At 31.8% G+C, this 13,615-nt stretch overlaps 1 protein-coding gene across 1 annotated transcript in view; it reads left to right on the top strand.

Annotated features, from left to right (window-relative positions):
* Window positions 1-2,876, top strand: part of LOC119674855 (spidroin-2-like) — a 2,992-nt gene extending 116 nt beyond the window's left edge. The window contains exons 2-7 of the mRNA XM_038086011.1: window positions 5-988; window positions 1,047-1,417; window positions 1,475-1,671; window positions 1,728-1,850; window positions 1,905-2,008; window positions 2,063-2,876. Of these exons, the coding sequence (XP_037941939.1) occupies window positions 5-988; window positions 1,047-1,417; window positions 1,475-1,671; window positions 1,728-1,850; window positions 1,905-2,008; window positions 2,063-2,715 (2,432 nt within the window). The 3' untranslated portion in view covers window positions 2,716-2,876. The remainder of the gene's footprint in view (window positions 1-4; window positions 989-1,046; window positions 1,418-1,474; window positions 1,672-1,727; window positions 1,851-1,904; window positions 2,009-2,062) is intronic.
* The last annotated feature ends 10,739 nt before the right edge of the window (window positions 2,877-13,615 follow it).

The raw sequence follows: 13,615 nt of genomic DNA, 5'->3' as shown, positions 1-13,615 counted from the left end.
CAAGGTGTATTACCAGCACAACCTGGAGTAGGTGCACCTGGTCAAATTGGTGGCGTATACGGTCAACCTGGTCAACAAGGTGTTTTACCAGGTCAACCTGGAATAGGTGCACCTGGTCAAATTGGTGGCGTGTACGGTCAACCTGGTCAACAAGGAGTATTACAAGCACAACCTGGAGTAAGTGCACCTGGTCAAATTGGTGGTGTGTACGGTCAACCTGGTCAACAAGGTGTATTACCAGCACAACCTGGAGTAGGTGCACCTGGTCAAATTGGTGGCGTGTACGGTCAACCTGGTCAACAAGGTGTATTACCTGGACAACCTGGAGTAGGTGCACCTGGTCAAATTGGTGGCGTGTATGGGCAACCAGGTCAACAAGGAGTATTGCCAGGACAACCTGGAGTAAGTACACCTGGTCAAATTGGTGGCATTTACGGTCAACCTGTTCAACAAGGTGTATTACCAGGACAACCTGGAGTAGGTGCACCTGGTCAAATTGGTGGCGGGGACGGACAACCTGGTCAACAGGGTATATTACCGGGACAACCTGGTCAGCTAGGTGTCACACCTGGCCAACCGGGTGTAGGAGCAGGACAAATTGATCAACTTTATAACGTACCCGTTCAACCTGGTCAACAAGGATTACTACCAGGTCAATTAGGTGTTGGTACAGCACCAGGACAAATTGGTGGTGTTTTTGGACAACCTAGTCAACAAGGTCTTGCACCAGGACAACCAGGTGTTAGTGTTGGTCAAATTATACCTGGACAAATTGGCGGTATTTACGGACAGCCTGGTATAGGTGCAGATCAACTTGTACCTGGACAACAAGGCTTATTGCCGAGTCAGCCCGGAGTTGGAGGAGGTTTATTGCCACCAGGCCAACTTGTTGGCGGTTATGCACAACCTGGTGCTGTGGGACTTCCTTCTGGATTTACCGGTGTTACTGGTCCGATAGGTCAATTTGTAGGTGAGTATAAAACAGAAGGTAATTTATAGTTTCTAACTCATATGTAAAATACTTACGCATGTACTATTTGTGAAAGGTGTTCCAGGTTCATTAGTTACTGGGGATGGTACAAGTGGAGCGGATGATGCATTTTCACAAGCTGAGTCTTCAATAGCTGATGGACAGGCAGCTGCAAGTGCTCAAGGAAAGAAGAATGGAGGTACAGCAAAGACTCAAGTCTCTGGTACATATAGCTCTTCTGGTACATTTAGTGCAAGCGCAATGACTTCAGATAGTGATCGTTCAGCAAATGCACAAGTTAGTGGAAGTGTTGAGGGTGCAATGAGTCAATCGCAAGGCCAGGGAGGTGCAGCACAATCACAAGCTCAGGTGCAAGTCAATTCAAAGAATGGTGGAACTAAAGCATCATCGCAAAGTGGAGGAATAATTCATCAAAGTCAAAGCGAAGTAAGAGATCAAGTTTTCTAATACCAGTGAAGAGTAGATTTTAACTTATCTATACAGGTTCAAGCAAACGATAAGGGAGGATTAGCTGATGCTCAGTCTAGCGGGCCAGGCCAAACATCATCACAAGCACAAATAGGTTTCCGTCCTAGACAAGATGGCACCGAATTAATTTCATCAAACGGTGGTGGGCAAGCTTCTGCTCAATCTGGTAGTCACTCAGGGCAAAGCCAGTCTCAAATACATGGCACATCCAAGTAAATACATAAGATATTTTTACTGACAAATTCAATTTATTAAATTACGTATTAAGATATGGCGTATCTTACCATGGTGCTGCACAATCGGCTTCAGGTACAAAAGAACAAGTGGCAACTTATCGTGAGCAAAACCGAGAATTATTTCACTCCATTAGCCAGTTTGGAAATGGTGATGCGTACGATTTTAACATTTAATATAATGAAGAATGTAATAACAGACTTTCTTTTAGTGTAACGGATCGTGTAGATACTCTATACAGTGGCCCCGCATTAACTGCTGAACCGGGACTATTACCCGATTTACAATTAAAAGCGTCAAAAACCAGTAAAGAAAGTAATATTCTTTAGATCACTTAAAAATTATTTTTTGTTAACAACTTTTATTTAGCAGCAATTAATAAAGTAAACAATGAATCAGGTACTTTGGCGGAAGATGAAGATGACGAAGAACCATACGAAGATTATGACGACGAAGACGATTATTATGAAAACCCGATTAAGATGGACTCAAATTCCAATACTCCCAAATCTGATGGAAAAGATAATAAAAATGAAACCCCAACATTACCCAGCACTTTTACACAACAATCTCCAACGCAAGTACAAAAGGTAGCGATAGCAAACGCTAATGATAAATATACAGTGGTTCAAAACCAAAATGGACGTGAACAAAGATATCCAATTCGCACTACAACACCAAATGTTCCAAGCGGTTTTCGTGGAACTGTAAATGTTGAAAAAAAATTCCATACAAAAGCACTTGAATCGCACACAACAGAAAATAATGTTGATGGCAACTCTAAAGATCATGAACACAGTAAAATTCCGACACCAGACAGTTATGTGACAGTAACCAAATCAGTTACTGGCAGCATGGATAATACTAAAAACCCACCGCAAGAGAATAAAAATTTCCAATCAACATATTACACAAAATCATCAACCTGTGGTTATTTCACTTTCTCATGCAACATTGTATATGGCGCCAATGGTCGAAGCAAAATCTGTCGTCCCAAAGCGCCAACCAATGGAAAATGCTAATGCAAGCCAATAAATTTCCCTAAAATTATATTAAAATAATTTACTATTAAATTACATTAAAATACATATGTTTTATACGTTTAACAAATAATAGAATAATAATTTAAACAAATGCTATATGTATGCAACATATTTAATGAAACCATCAAATATCCACACCCACTGCCTTAACTTTTATTCAACTTATTTTGTCTGTTGTACTGACAATTTTTGTAAAAATAAATTTTAATACATTCAAATAAAATCAAAACATTGTCATATATTTAATTAAAATTTTTAAATTTTTAAAAAAGCTATAATATTATTTACTTCTTTCCATGAAATGGAATCGAAGACGTATATAATATTAACTGGAGAGCAACAACCGACAGGACAACAGTAGCACTATTACCCTAAACAATCTTCTATTAATATATAATATATAATCATATAATCATATTTTTTAATAGTAAAATTCTTTAAATAATCAAATAATACATGTGTAGCCGCCGATATTCTCAATAATCACAGTAAGCTGGATTACAATTCAAATAAGAAAAGAAAATTATTTTCTGAGAAGAAGTTTCCAGTTTCCTGATTAAGGAAATAAACAGAACGTAATAAATAACTTTTAAATTTTTAGAAGGGTTTTCGAATAACAAAGAAAGAAATAAAGGACAAACACAAAAATTTATTTTAATTTTATTGAAGTTTGGCTGACCATACAACGCTGCTTCGAGTATTGCCAAGTACTCTTCATCAGTGGTCTTTCGAAATAATCGAATTTTATTTAATTAGTTTATAGTCCGTATATAATTTGTTTGGACTGCAAGTGCCAGGCTTAGAACTCGTGCCTGTCAAATTAGAAGCGATGACTAATCGTGTTTATCCACAACAAGCCAAGGCTGCACAAACTTTCAATGCTCAAATTCCAGGTTTTTATTGTCACTTATTTTTATTTAATTAGTGACACTAACCAAAGCACTTGCCGTGCTTTAAAATAGAACGAGCTTATAAACTACAGCTTTATTTTGGAAACACAAGTTCAACGAATTAAAAGTTAACTTTTGGGTTTTGCCTATTTCTTTATTTCTTTTCAAAGCTACTCTTTTTGTAGAGACATTTTGTAATGCATATTGTTTTACTTACTATATGTAAAGCGACCATTCTGGTGCTTTTTACAAAGAAGCTATGCTATGTTATTCTACAAATCCGCTTTCGCGGTTAGGAAAAGTTGAACAATATTATATTTTAACATATTGTTCTTTACTTTTCACAAGCCTAATATTTGAATAAAGTATTAGTGTTGCTATAAAGCTACGCTTTCTTTGTATGGTGACAAAGAAGCTTTATTAAAATTTAGAGAGTTTTCGAATAACAAAATGAAAAGTGAAAAATAAGAACAATATGTTAAAATATAATATTGTTCAGCTTTTCATAACCGCGAAAGCGGATTTGTAGAATAACATAGCATAGCTTCTTTGTAAAAAGCACCAGAATGGTCGCTTTACATATAGTAAGTAAAACAATATGCATTACAAAATGTCTCTACAAAAAGAGTAGCTTTGAAAAAATAAAGAATAGGCGAACCCAAAAAGTTAACTTTCAATTCGTTGAACTTGTGTTTCCAAAATAAAGCTGTAGTTTATAAGCTCGTTCCAATTTAAAGCACGGCAAGTGCTTTGGTTGGTGTCACTAATTAAATAAAAATAAGTGACAATAAAATCTGGAACTTGAGCATTGAAAGTTTGTGCAGTCTTGGCTTCTTGTGGTTAAACACAATTAGTCATCGCTTCTAATTTGACAGGCACGAGTTCTAAGCCTGGCTCTTGCAGTCCTAACAAATTATATACGGACTATAAATTAATTAAATAAAAATTCGATTATTCCAAAGACCACTGATGAAGAGTACTTGGCAATACTCGAAACAGCGTTGTATGGTCAGCCAAACTTCAATAAAATTAAAAATAAATTTTTGTGTTTGTCCTTTATTTCTTTCTTTGTTATTCGAAAACCCTTCTAAAAATTTAATAAAGCTTCTTTGTCCCTATACAAAGTAAGTCTAGCTTAACAGCAACACTAAATACTTTATTCAAATAAATTTATTAGAATAAAAAGAGTTTGTCTTTTATTTAAATTTTTTTTCATTAATTCATTATTTTATAAAGCATATCAGTTAAATAAAATATACACTTTAAATAGTACCCTCGCACAAATTTGTGGAAGGCTAAGCTGTATGCTATATACATATATATTGTGAAAGAAGAGGATTATTCTTATAAATTATTATTTATTATTCTTATGTAGAGAATACTATACAATGCTATTCAGATGGTATATTTTTCTAATCCAAGTAGTCCCCCATGAAACAAAGGATCACATTTATATATAGGTATTTATAATAATAATATAATAATATTATTATAATATTTATATATTATTTATGCATAATAACTGTTAAATAAGATAAATCGACTTTATTGAAGAATAAATACTGAGGATTATAAGATCTAGTATAGAGATTTTTCAACAAACCGATAAAAAATTTGAGTAAGAGGACAGCAATGACTCAGATCGGTATATGACTCATAAATTTTTAATTAATAAATCAATGTTGGATGGGAATTCTGAACTTAAAAATTTTGTTAATCCATTCTTTGATGTATTCATTAAAAAAGTCTTTTAATATTGAGACGTATTACTACTATACAGTATTTGCTGAAGAAGTTAAAGTACAAGTAAAGTTTTGTAATGTAATGCATTCGCATTTAAAGTATTGTTTTAGAAATAAAATTGGAGTTTGATGAGAATACGCTTTACAGATATTCTTCCATTTTAGGAGAATATGCTCTTCCAATATTATATGCATGAATAAAAATCAGAGTGAACATTTTTAAAAACTGGTGTTAGTGCAGAATTATTGTATCAATAGAAATTTTCCAGAGGTTTCAAGACTATTTTATTTTTTAAATTTGAGTAAAGCAATTAAGGTTGAATTAGTTCAGGCGTAAAAAAACAGCTGAATCGTTCTACATTATAAAAAACAACATTTTCAGTTACTTGTTCTAAAATAAAAATAGTTAGAAACGTAAGAACCTAACATGATTTCCTAATATAAACATAAAAGAAATCTTATATCAGCTGATGTGAACATTGAGTAATTGCATTGTATTTCTTTGCGTGCGAAGTATTTAGTGATCGGATTTTCTACGTTTGCTATGCCTACGGCAACTAATTAAGCCTTTTGATTGAATAATCATTTCATAATAACGAATTTTATCGTGACTTGTATCAAACAATAGTATATGTGGTTTTACTTTGATTTTAAAGTAAGTGAAGACTTTACAGAAACTACAGAAATGATCATCTGAAGTATATTCTTAAACAATAGTATAATGGTAACACTATTTCATTAGAAAATACTTTGCAAAATTATCAAAATACAGATACACAGAAATGTTTTTTTTTACAATTAAAATTGTTTTCACGTACTTAAAAGGTTCTTTGTGGTATTTATTTGGTCTTGCTTCAGTGACATATACCTAACGAAACTATTATTTAATGTGTCATATGTTTAAGATTTTTTTAAGATTTGTCTTACAATAGGTATCGTTTAACAACCACCGAACATGTAAAATTGTGTAAATTTGTTGTTTTACTAATACGTCCATAAACAAACTTTTCATATCTGGGACAATAAAGACCCATAAGTAAATTTCGAAAGAATATTGTAATTTCAAAAAGTTAGTACATAAATGCTGTAGCATTTAGTCTGGAGGTGTGATAGGCCAGAATTTCTTCTTTAAATAACCAAGGTCTGATTTAAACTATTAATTTTGGTCGTTACATTTTTGAGTTTTATATTTTGAAATGGCATAAATACGATCTATTTTGCTTTCAGCGATTGTGTATTTGTAAGTTTTGAGGTCATGAATTGGCTAACAAGTCTATGTGATTTATCACAATGGGAGTAACACGAAGTTTTGTGTATATGGGTAATTCTTCAACTCTTGAAGAATCTCAAAATTAAACTCTTGACTCTTTGAAAATTGACATCTGTCACATTATTGCAATTATGCGCTTAAAAGTAATTACATGTTAGCTGAGAAGCATACAGTACTATATGATGTTTCGTGGGAGGCATAGGTTAAAGCTATAAACTAAATTAAAAAAAGAATCAAAATCTTCATTTCAAATGCATTTCATTACCTCTTTCTTCTATCACTACTTGTTCGTAAGAACTTTGGTTCTCTATGAGTTGGCGAGGACTACAGCTTTCGAATGCTGTACAAGCTGTATAAGCTGTAAGAGCAGTATTATGACATTGAAATAATTCAGCGAATTAACTTTCAGTCACTTCGCTGGGTTTGTTATGACGTTACAATGTATGAATATGCTTCAGCGAAAAAGGTATTTGAAGCAGTAGTTGGAGGAAGAAGGTGTAGAGGTAGACCGTTTCTCCGGTGCAGTGATCAAACTGGACTTGATGTACGGACTTGATGTGTCAGACTTGATGTGTCAGGCGCCACTACGGTTAGCAGTGGCGCCTAGAAAGACATGATGTGTCAGACCGAAACCTGGTAACGGATGGTTATGACCATATAAGTAATTTAACAATAAAATAATAATTGATAAACTCTTTTTTGTTATAGTCTTTCGATTGATGTATGAAGTCGCTAATCCATTGTTCGCTGTATAGATTTCTACAGCAGTGATACGAGTATTACTTGATTCCGCTAAGAGCCTCAAAAGCAAATTGAAAACAAATAATGAACGTATTTCAGGCAGTAGTTGGAGGAAAAAGGCGTAGAGGTAGACCGTGTGTCTGGTGGTGTGATCAAATTTAGGGAGCTCTAACTAAACTTGATGTAGAAAACTGGAGAAGGCACGCACGCAGCAGAAGCGTCTGAAAAGACATGCGTCAGGCAGATTCGGTAATGGATGTTATGGCCTAGTAAATAAGTACATAATAAGTAAGTAATAAGTAAGCAATATAATAATATAATTTTAGTTACAAAACTCTTTCATGTGAAAAAATTTAGTTTGGAGTATGAAGTCTCTAATTCATTGTCCGTTGTATTAATTTGTGCAGTAGATTCCACTTACAGCCACAAAAGCCAATTGATGATGTGAGAGTTCATAATGCCTTGACTACAGTAGAGAGGTATAGTAGAGAGTATATCTGAAATGCTTATTGTAAAGGCATTTGAAGCAGTAGTTAAAGGAAGAAGGCGTAGAGGTAGACCGTGTCTCCGGTGGTGTGATCAAATTTAGGGAGCTCTAACCAGACCTGATGTAGAAAACTGGAGAAGGCACGCACGCGGCAAAGGCGCCTGAAGAGACATGCTGCGTCAGGCAGATTCGGTAATGGATGTTATGGCCTAATAAATAAGTAAATAATAAGTAAGTAATAAGTAAGTAATATAATAATATAATTATAATTAAAAAAACTCTTTCATGTGAAAATATTTAGATTGGAGTATGAAGTCTCTAATCCATTGACGGTTGTATTGATGTGTGCAGTAGATTTCACTTACAGCCTCAAAAGCCAATTGATGATGTGATAGTTCATATTGCCTTGACTACACTAGAGAGGTATAGTAGAGAGTATATCACACAAATGCTTATTTATAAATTTTGAAATGTAAATTTATTTTAGTGAATATTAAAGTGGCTTTTTGAATTGTTGAAACTCTGTCAACCATGAAATTTGTTTGCAACATTTTGTAGTAAAGTTTTTAAAATGTCACAAACAAAATGACAGCAACAAACTTTTGCTGTCACTGCTGTTAAATAATTTGCTGCAATGTACGAGTAATGTAACTTTGGTCAATTATTTGCATCACGGCAATTTGGTTTTGTTCAAAGGGAAATCTAACGCAAATTACACAAATGAAAAATTATTATTTCCATTGTTGTGCTGAGCAAATCATTTTCAGAAAATGCGAAATAAATACTTTTCATTTTCATTTTCATATTTTATTTTCAATGCTTTTTAATAAACTTAACACATTGCTTTTGTAGGAAAATTGAATGGAAAAATGGAAAATCAAAAATGAATAATTCATTTTCTTAACAAAATTATTGTGAAACCGAAAATTCATGAAGATTCCTGGTTAAATGTTTTTATTATGGAAAGTTGATTTGAATAAATGAGTTTTAAGTTGAGTTGCGTTGAGTTGAGTTGATTTTGAAAATAAATTATGAAATGTTGGCAATTAAAATCATTGTGCCGAAGTTTTAGATTTTGATATTTTTCATTTGCATACCAAAATATAAACAAAGTTTTGTTGAAAATTTCACTAAAAACTACACATTTGTATGAAAGGAAATGTCTGTAACAAAAATTTTCATTTCAACATTTAACTATTTTGGTTTTGATTTCTATAATAAAAATAAATAAATTTCTTTAATAGAAAAATTTAACATTTTTTTTCAAAAATTAAAATAAAATAATTTTAATTTAATGATTTAAAATAATATATAATTTATAATGTATTATTTTATAATTAAAATAATAATTTATGCATTTTAGCAGCAGTGCTGATTCAAAAATAAAAGATACTCATACGCCATGCGAAGGTGAAACTTGCACATTCCTTTCCTTTAAGAAACTATTGGTCCAAATTGATAAACATATATGAACAATATATTTCTTTTATTAGATTTATTATCATAAGTTATAGTATGTATGTTGATCCTTTTTTCGAGTCAGCGCAACTGGGCACTTTTACTCTTTGATAGCTGGGGGTACTACAGGGTCCCACCCATCTCATTGACTAATTTATGTATTGCCTATAAGCTTCATGATTATTCAGTGATTGATCTAAGATCTGCGTATTTTAAATGAAATGTTTTAATGGACTACGTGAGGCAGGCCCATAAACCAATAAAAATTATCGGATATTTTGCGCTCTTGGTAAGCTAGAACAAGGTATGTCAAAATGTTTAATTAATTGAAATATAACTAACTTCTAACTCTTCTTTAGTAATTTTTTAAACTTAATGAATAATGTTAAAGAGTTAGTATGGTATGTTATGGTATTTGGAGGTTTCGGGTTAGGCTAAGGCCCCTGTGCACTGTTTCATCTATTGTGCACACCTTTGTATTTAGATATTTAGTATCTCGAGGAGTCGAATCAGCTCCTTTGGAGGAAGTTTTCGAAGGTCTTCATCCCCTATTTAGTATATACCTAAAATTTTGTTAAGAAGAAGATATAACTAAATTATAATATATATTTTTTTTGATTTAAAAAAAAACGGGTTTGCAACTTGTCACCACGTTACTGCATCCTTTGAGGATTATTGTGACATACACACTTTAGTTCTATAGACAAGTAGCAGTTAAGAATGCCTTTATGTTCTTTGGAGAAATGTTGCCTAATTCCGTTATATTAAAGTCTGCAGCTAACGTTACTAGTTTGTTTCTAGGTTCGATAGATGCTTTTTAATTCCGCAATTTTTCATTATTATAATATAATAACTTATTTTCATATTTTTTAGCTTATTTTGTGGATAGATTTCACACAGTCGAGGTGAGGTAGCACGGCAATAATTGAAAATCATTGTTCTAGATTATTTTATGTCTGTCTTATATTAAGTATTTGATTACCTAATTACAAATGATATATTGCATTTTCAATACAGATGTAATTAATAGTGTAAATATATTAATTACAAAAATTTTATTTTTAATTAGTTACTTTTTGGGGTAGGTTTTCATTGTTTTGGAGATAACAAAATATCTAATAACAGTAGCCATTTGAAATTACATACATTAACTGTAACTAAAGTGGTTTTGTGAGTTTACATACGAAATAGTAGGTGGATTGATAATCACCTGACAGGTGACAACGCTAGAACAAAATCATTTATACTCGTATTTTGTATATCACTTCATCAATTGTTTGGTTAGCTTTTTGAAAAAAAAAATTGAATATCATTCAGTAATGAAATTCCTTCATTTGAAAGTAATAAAAAAGGATATAATCAAATTGGAAATGGATTCTGTTCATGTCAACCTTGCACCATCATTAGTAATAATAAAATGTTGAAAAGCTGAATTTAAACGTGGTCGTACAAGTGTTTTTGATGAAGAGCGTCCGGGTTGTCCAAAAGAGATCACAACTGAAAAAAACACTAAAAAAATTGTGTTGTCCACGATATTGTGTTGGATGATCCAAAAATTAAAGTACTTGAGATGGCAGAGATGATAAACATATCATATGAATGTGTGTTGAATATTTTACATGAATATTTTGATATGAAAAAGCTTTCGCAGAGTTGGGTTGCACGTTTGCTCAGAATTGACCAAAAACGATAAACTCATATCTTGGATGACTTGATGAATTATATTATTTAAAAAGTATTCAAATATGGAAAGATCGTTGGACTCGGTATGTTGAGATAAAGGGGAATATATGAAAGCATAAAATATTATTTTCTAAAAAAATTCGTTTTTAATACCTAGTCCTGGTTTTTATCAATCTACCTAGTAACTTTTTAAATTTGATGGTTCATAATTTCTTTAATAAGTTTTTTAATCAACCTAAGTATAGTAAATAATAATATTAGTGATAAAATATGTTCGTGTTTGTTATTTAAAGAATAATTCATTAACTTTGATTAAATTTTTTTTGTAGAGGAAGAATCCAATAAAATTTATATTAGATTAAAATTTCAATTTTCAACCCAATTACATTTGAAATAAAGAACAACTTCCTCATATTTCTGTGCCATCTCCTCAAATGAATTGTTATAATAAATTTCAGTACACAAAAGAGATGAAGTAATGTGAAAATACAAATGAAAACAAGCTATAAAAATACATTTTCGCAACAAATTTTTAACTGCAATTCCACAAGAACACAAAACACCACTTCTCCCCTAAACGCGCTGTGCAAATGCACTTCATAAATTCAAAAACTGCAAAACAAACAAAAATAATTTTTAAAGAAAATTTGGGAAAATAAATAAATTGTGAAATTCTGTTCTTGATATAAAGAAAATCCAACTTATCTTCACAAATTCTGCGGAGTAATTCCAAAATTATTGCAACTAAAATGCCGCAGCAACAGTTTTCCTGGGTTCCATCCACTCTCTGGAAGAAATCCTTGCGGCAGAGGCAAATACTTAAAGGAACTTTTCAATGCGAATGCGAAGAATTTCGAGAAGTCTTAACTTTCACATAAATTTATAAACTGATAAAAGGAAAATACGAGGAAGTATAAGGAAATGTGTGAATCGAAATAAATTTAATGTTTGGCAATCATAATAATTTCGTATTTAGCGGTAATAAATTTTTCCAGCATAGTTTTAAATTTAAAATAGTATCCGAAACGGAAGTGAAAATAGAAAATTGGGTATAAGATATCAAAGCATATATTCAGAAAGGGTTTTTAATAGAAATCATACTGTACTTGTATCAAGGAATTGCTTTTAAAATTATTTTCAATGGCGACCCCGTGGTAGACACGCAATACTGATTTACACATAAAACCAGGAGTTTCTATAGTTAAACAATATAGAAAATGTAGAGCAATTCCATTACTTAATAAAAATATAAATATGAGCAACCTAATATATAATTGGGAACTAGAGCGGCCAGTTCTAAAGCTACCGATAGTTGAAGAATACAAATGAGATGGAACAGTTCGTATACTTAATAAAAATAAAAATATAGGAAAACGAAACCTCAAATCTCTAAGACAGTTGCTTTGACCAATTTGAGAAGGAAAATATTACAGAAAATTTTGATATACAAGTACCTAAAGGTTCTGATAGCTAAAGAATATAGAAGAAATAGATCAGTTAAAATATTTAATAAAAATTTAAATATTGACTTTCTTCGACAATATTAAAAGCTAATTCGGAACGTAGAAGGAAGACATCAAAGATACGATACTTATATGAGCATCTAATAGGTTCGATAGTACAACAATAGAAAAGAGTAAAAAGTCAGAGTTCCAGTAATACTGACCCTATAAATAAAACAAACAATAATAACCCAAATAAACATAAATATTAGCTAAAGTAAAATGATATGTTCTTAAGATTTCTTCTTAATAAATTGATTAGATTATATGTAGTGATTCATGTAAACTATCACTGAGTTCTTCCTGTGCTGAACTTTTTAATAAAAGGTGGGAAGACTCAACAATATGCATACATCTGTATGCAATTTGGGTACGCTCCAATAAAAGGAAATCAAAGTCTCTCATTAAGATGCCCCGTAGAGATATCAGCCTTGTAGTATGTGTACTTACAGGTTATTGTGTTTTAGATAACCATGCTAAATGAATAAATCTCCCTTTCAATCATAATTGCAATAACAATTCCAAAGAGGACGATGAAAATGCCTCAAATGTGCTTTGTATTTGTCTAGCACAAGCGCGGCGCGGTCTTATCCCTTTCTATATCCCTTTCTATCTTACACTATCTAAAAGTAAAATTTATATGCTATCCAAAAATATAGGTCAACAGCGTAATGAATGAGCAACAAAATAAATCTATAAAAATACTGTCGCTTGGTACTTTTTGAAATAATCACTGTTAAATGCACTAATAAATAAATAGTTGGATCTTGGTGTCAGCTACACTTTATAGGTGAAGGCAAATCAATCTGAAACTATCTGGAAATTTAATAGGTCTTTCAAATACTACTGAAGATATTTGCCGTAGATGAACATTATTCATACGTTATATATCTTTTCGGGCCGTAGTTAATAAAGTGGCAATATAACGTGCATAATAACGTAATTAAAAATATATATTAATTATATTTCTAATATAATATATTAGAAATATTAAAGATATATCAATATCCAGTGATGTGAAATATTATTACTTATTGATGCCGAAATTAATTATTGTGGAATTAAACATTTTGACTTATTATGATAAAAATTTTGTATAATAGATT

This window comes from Teleopsis dalmanni, chromosome 2 (genome assembly GCF_002237135.1).
Source record: "Teleopsis dalmanni isolate 2A chromosome 2, ASM223713v2, whole genome shotgun sequence".
NCBI lineage: Eukaryota > Metazoa > Arthropoda > Insecta > Diptera > Diopsidae > Teleopsis > Teleopsis dalmanni.
The sequence above is the reverse complement of the archived record's forward strand: the minus strand, read 5'-3'. Positions and strand labels throughout refer to the sequence as shown.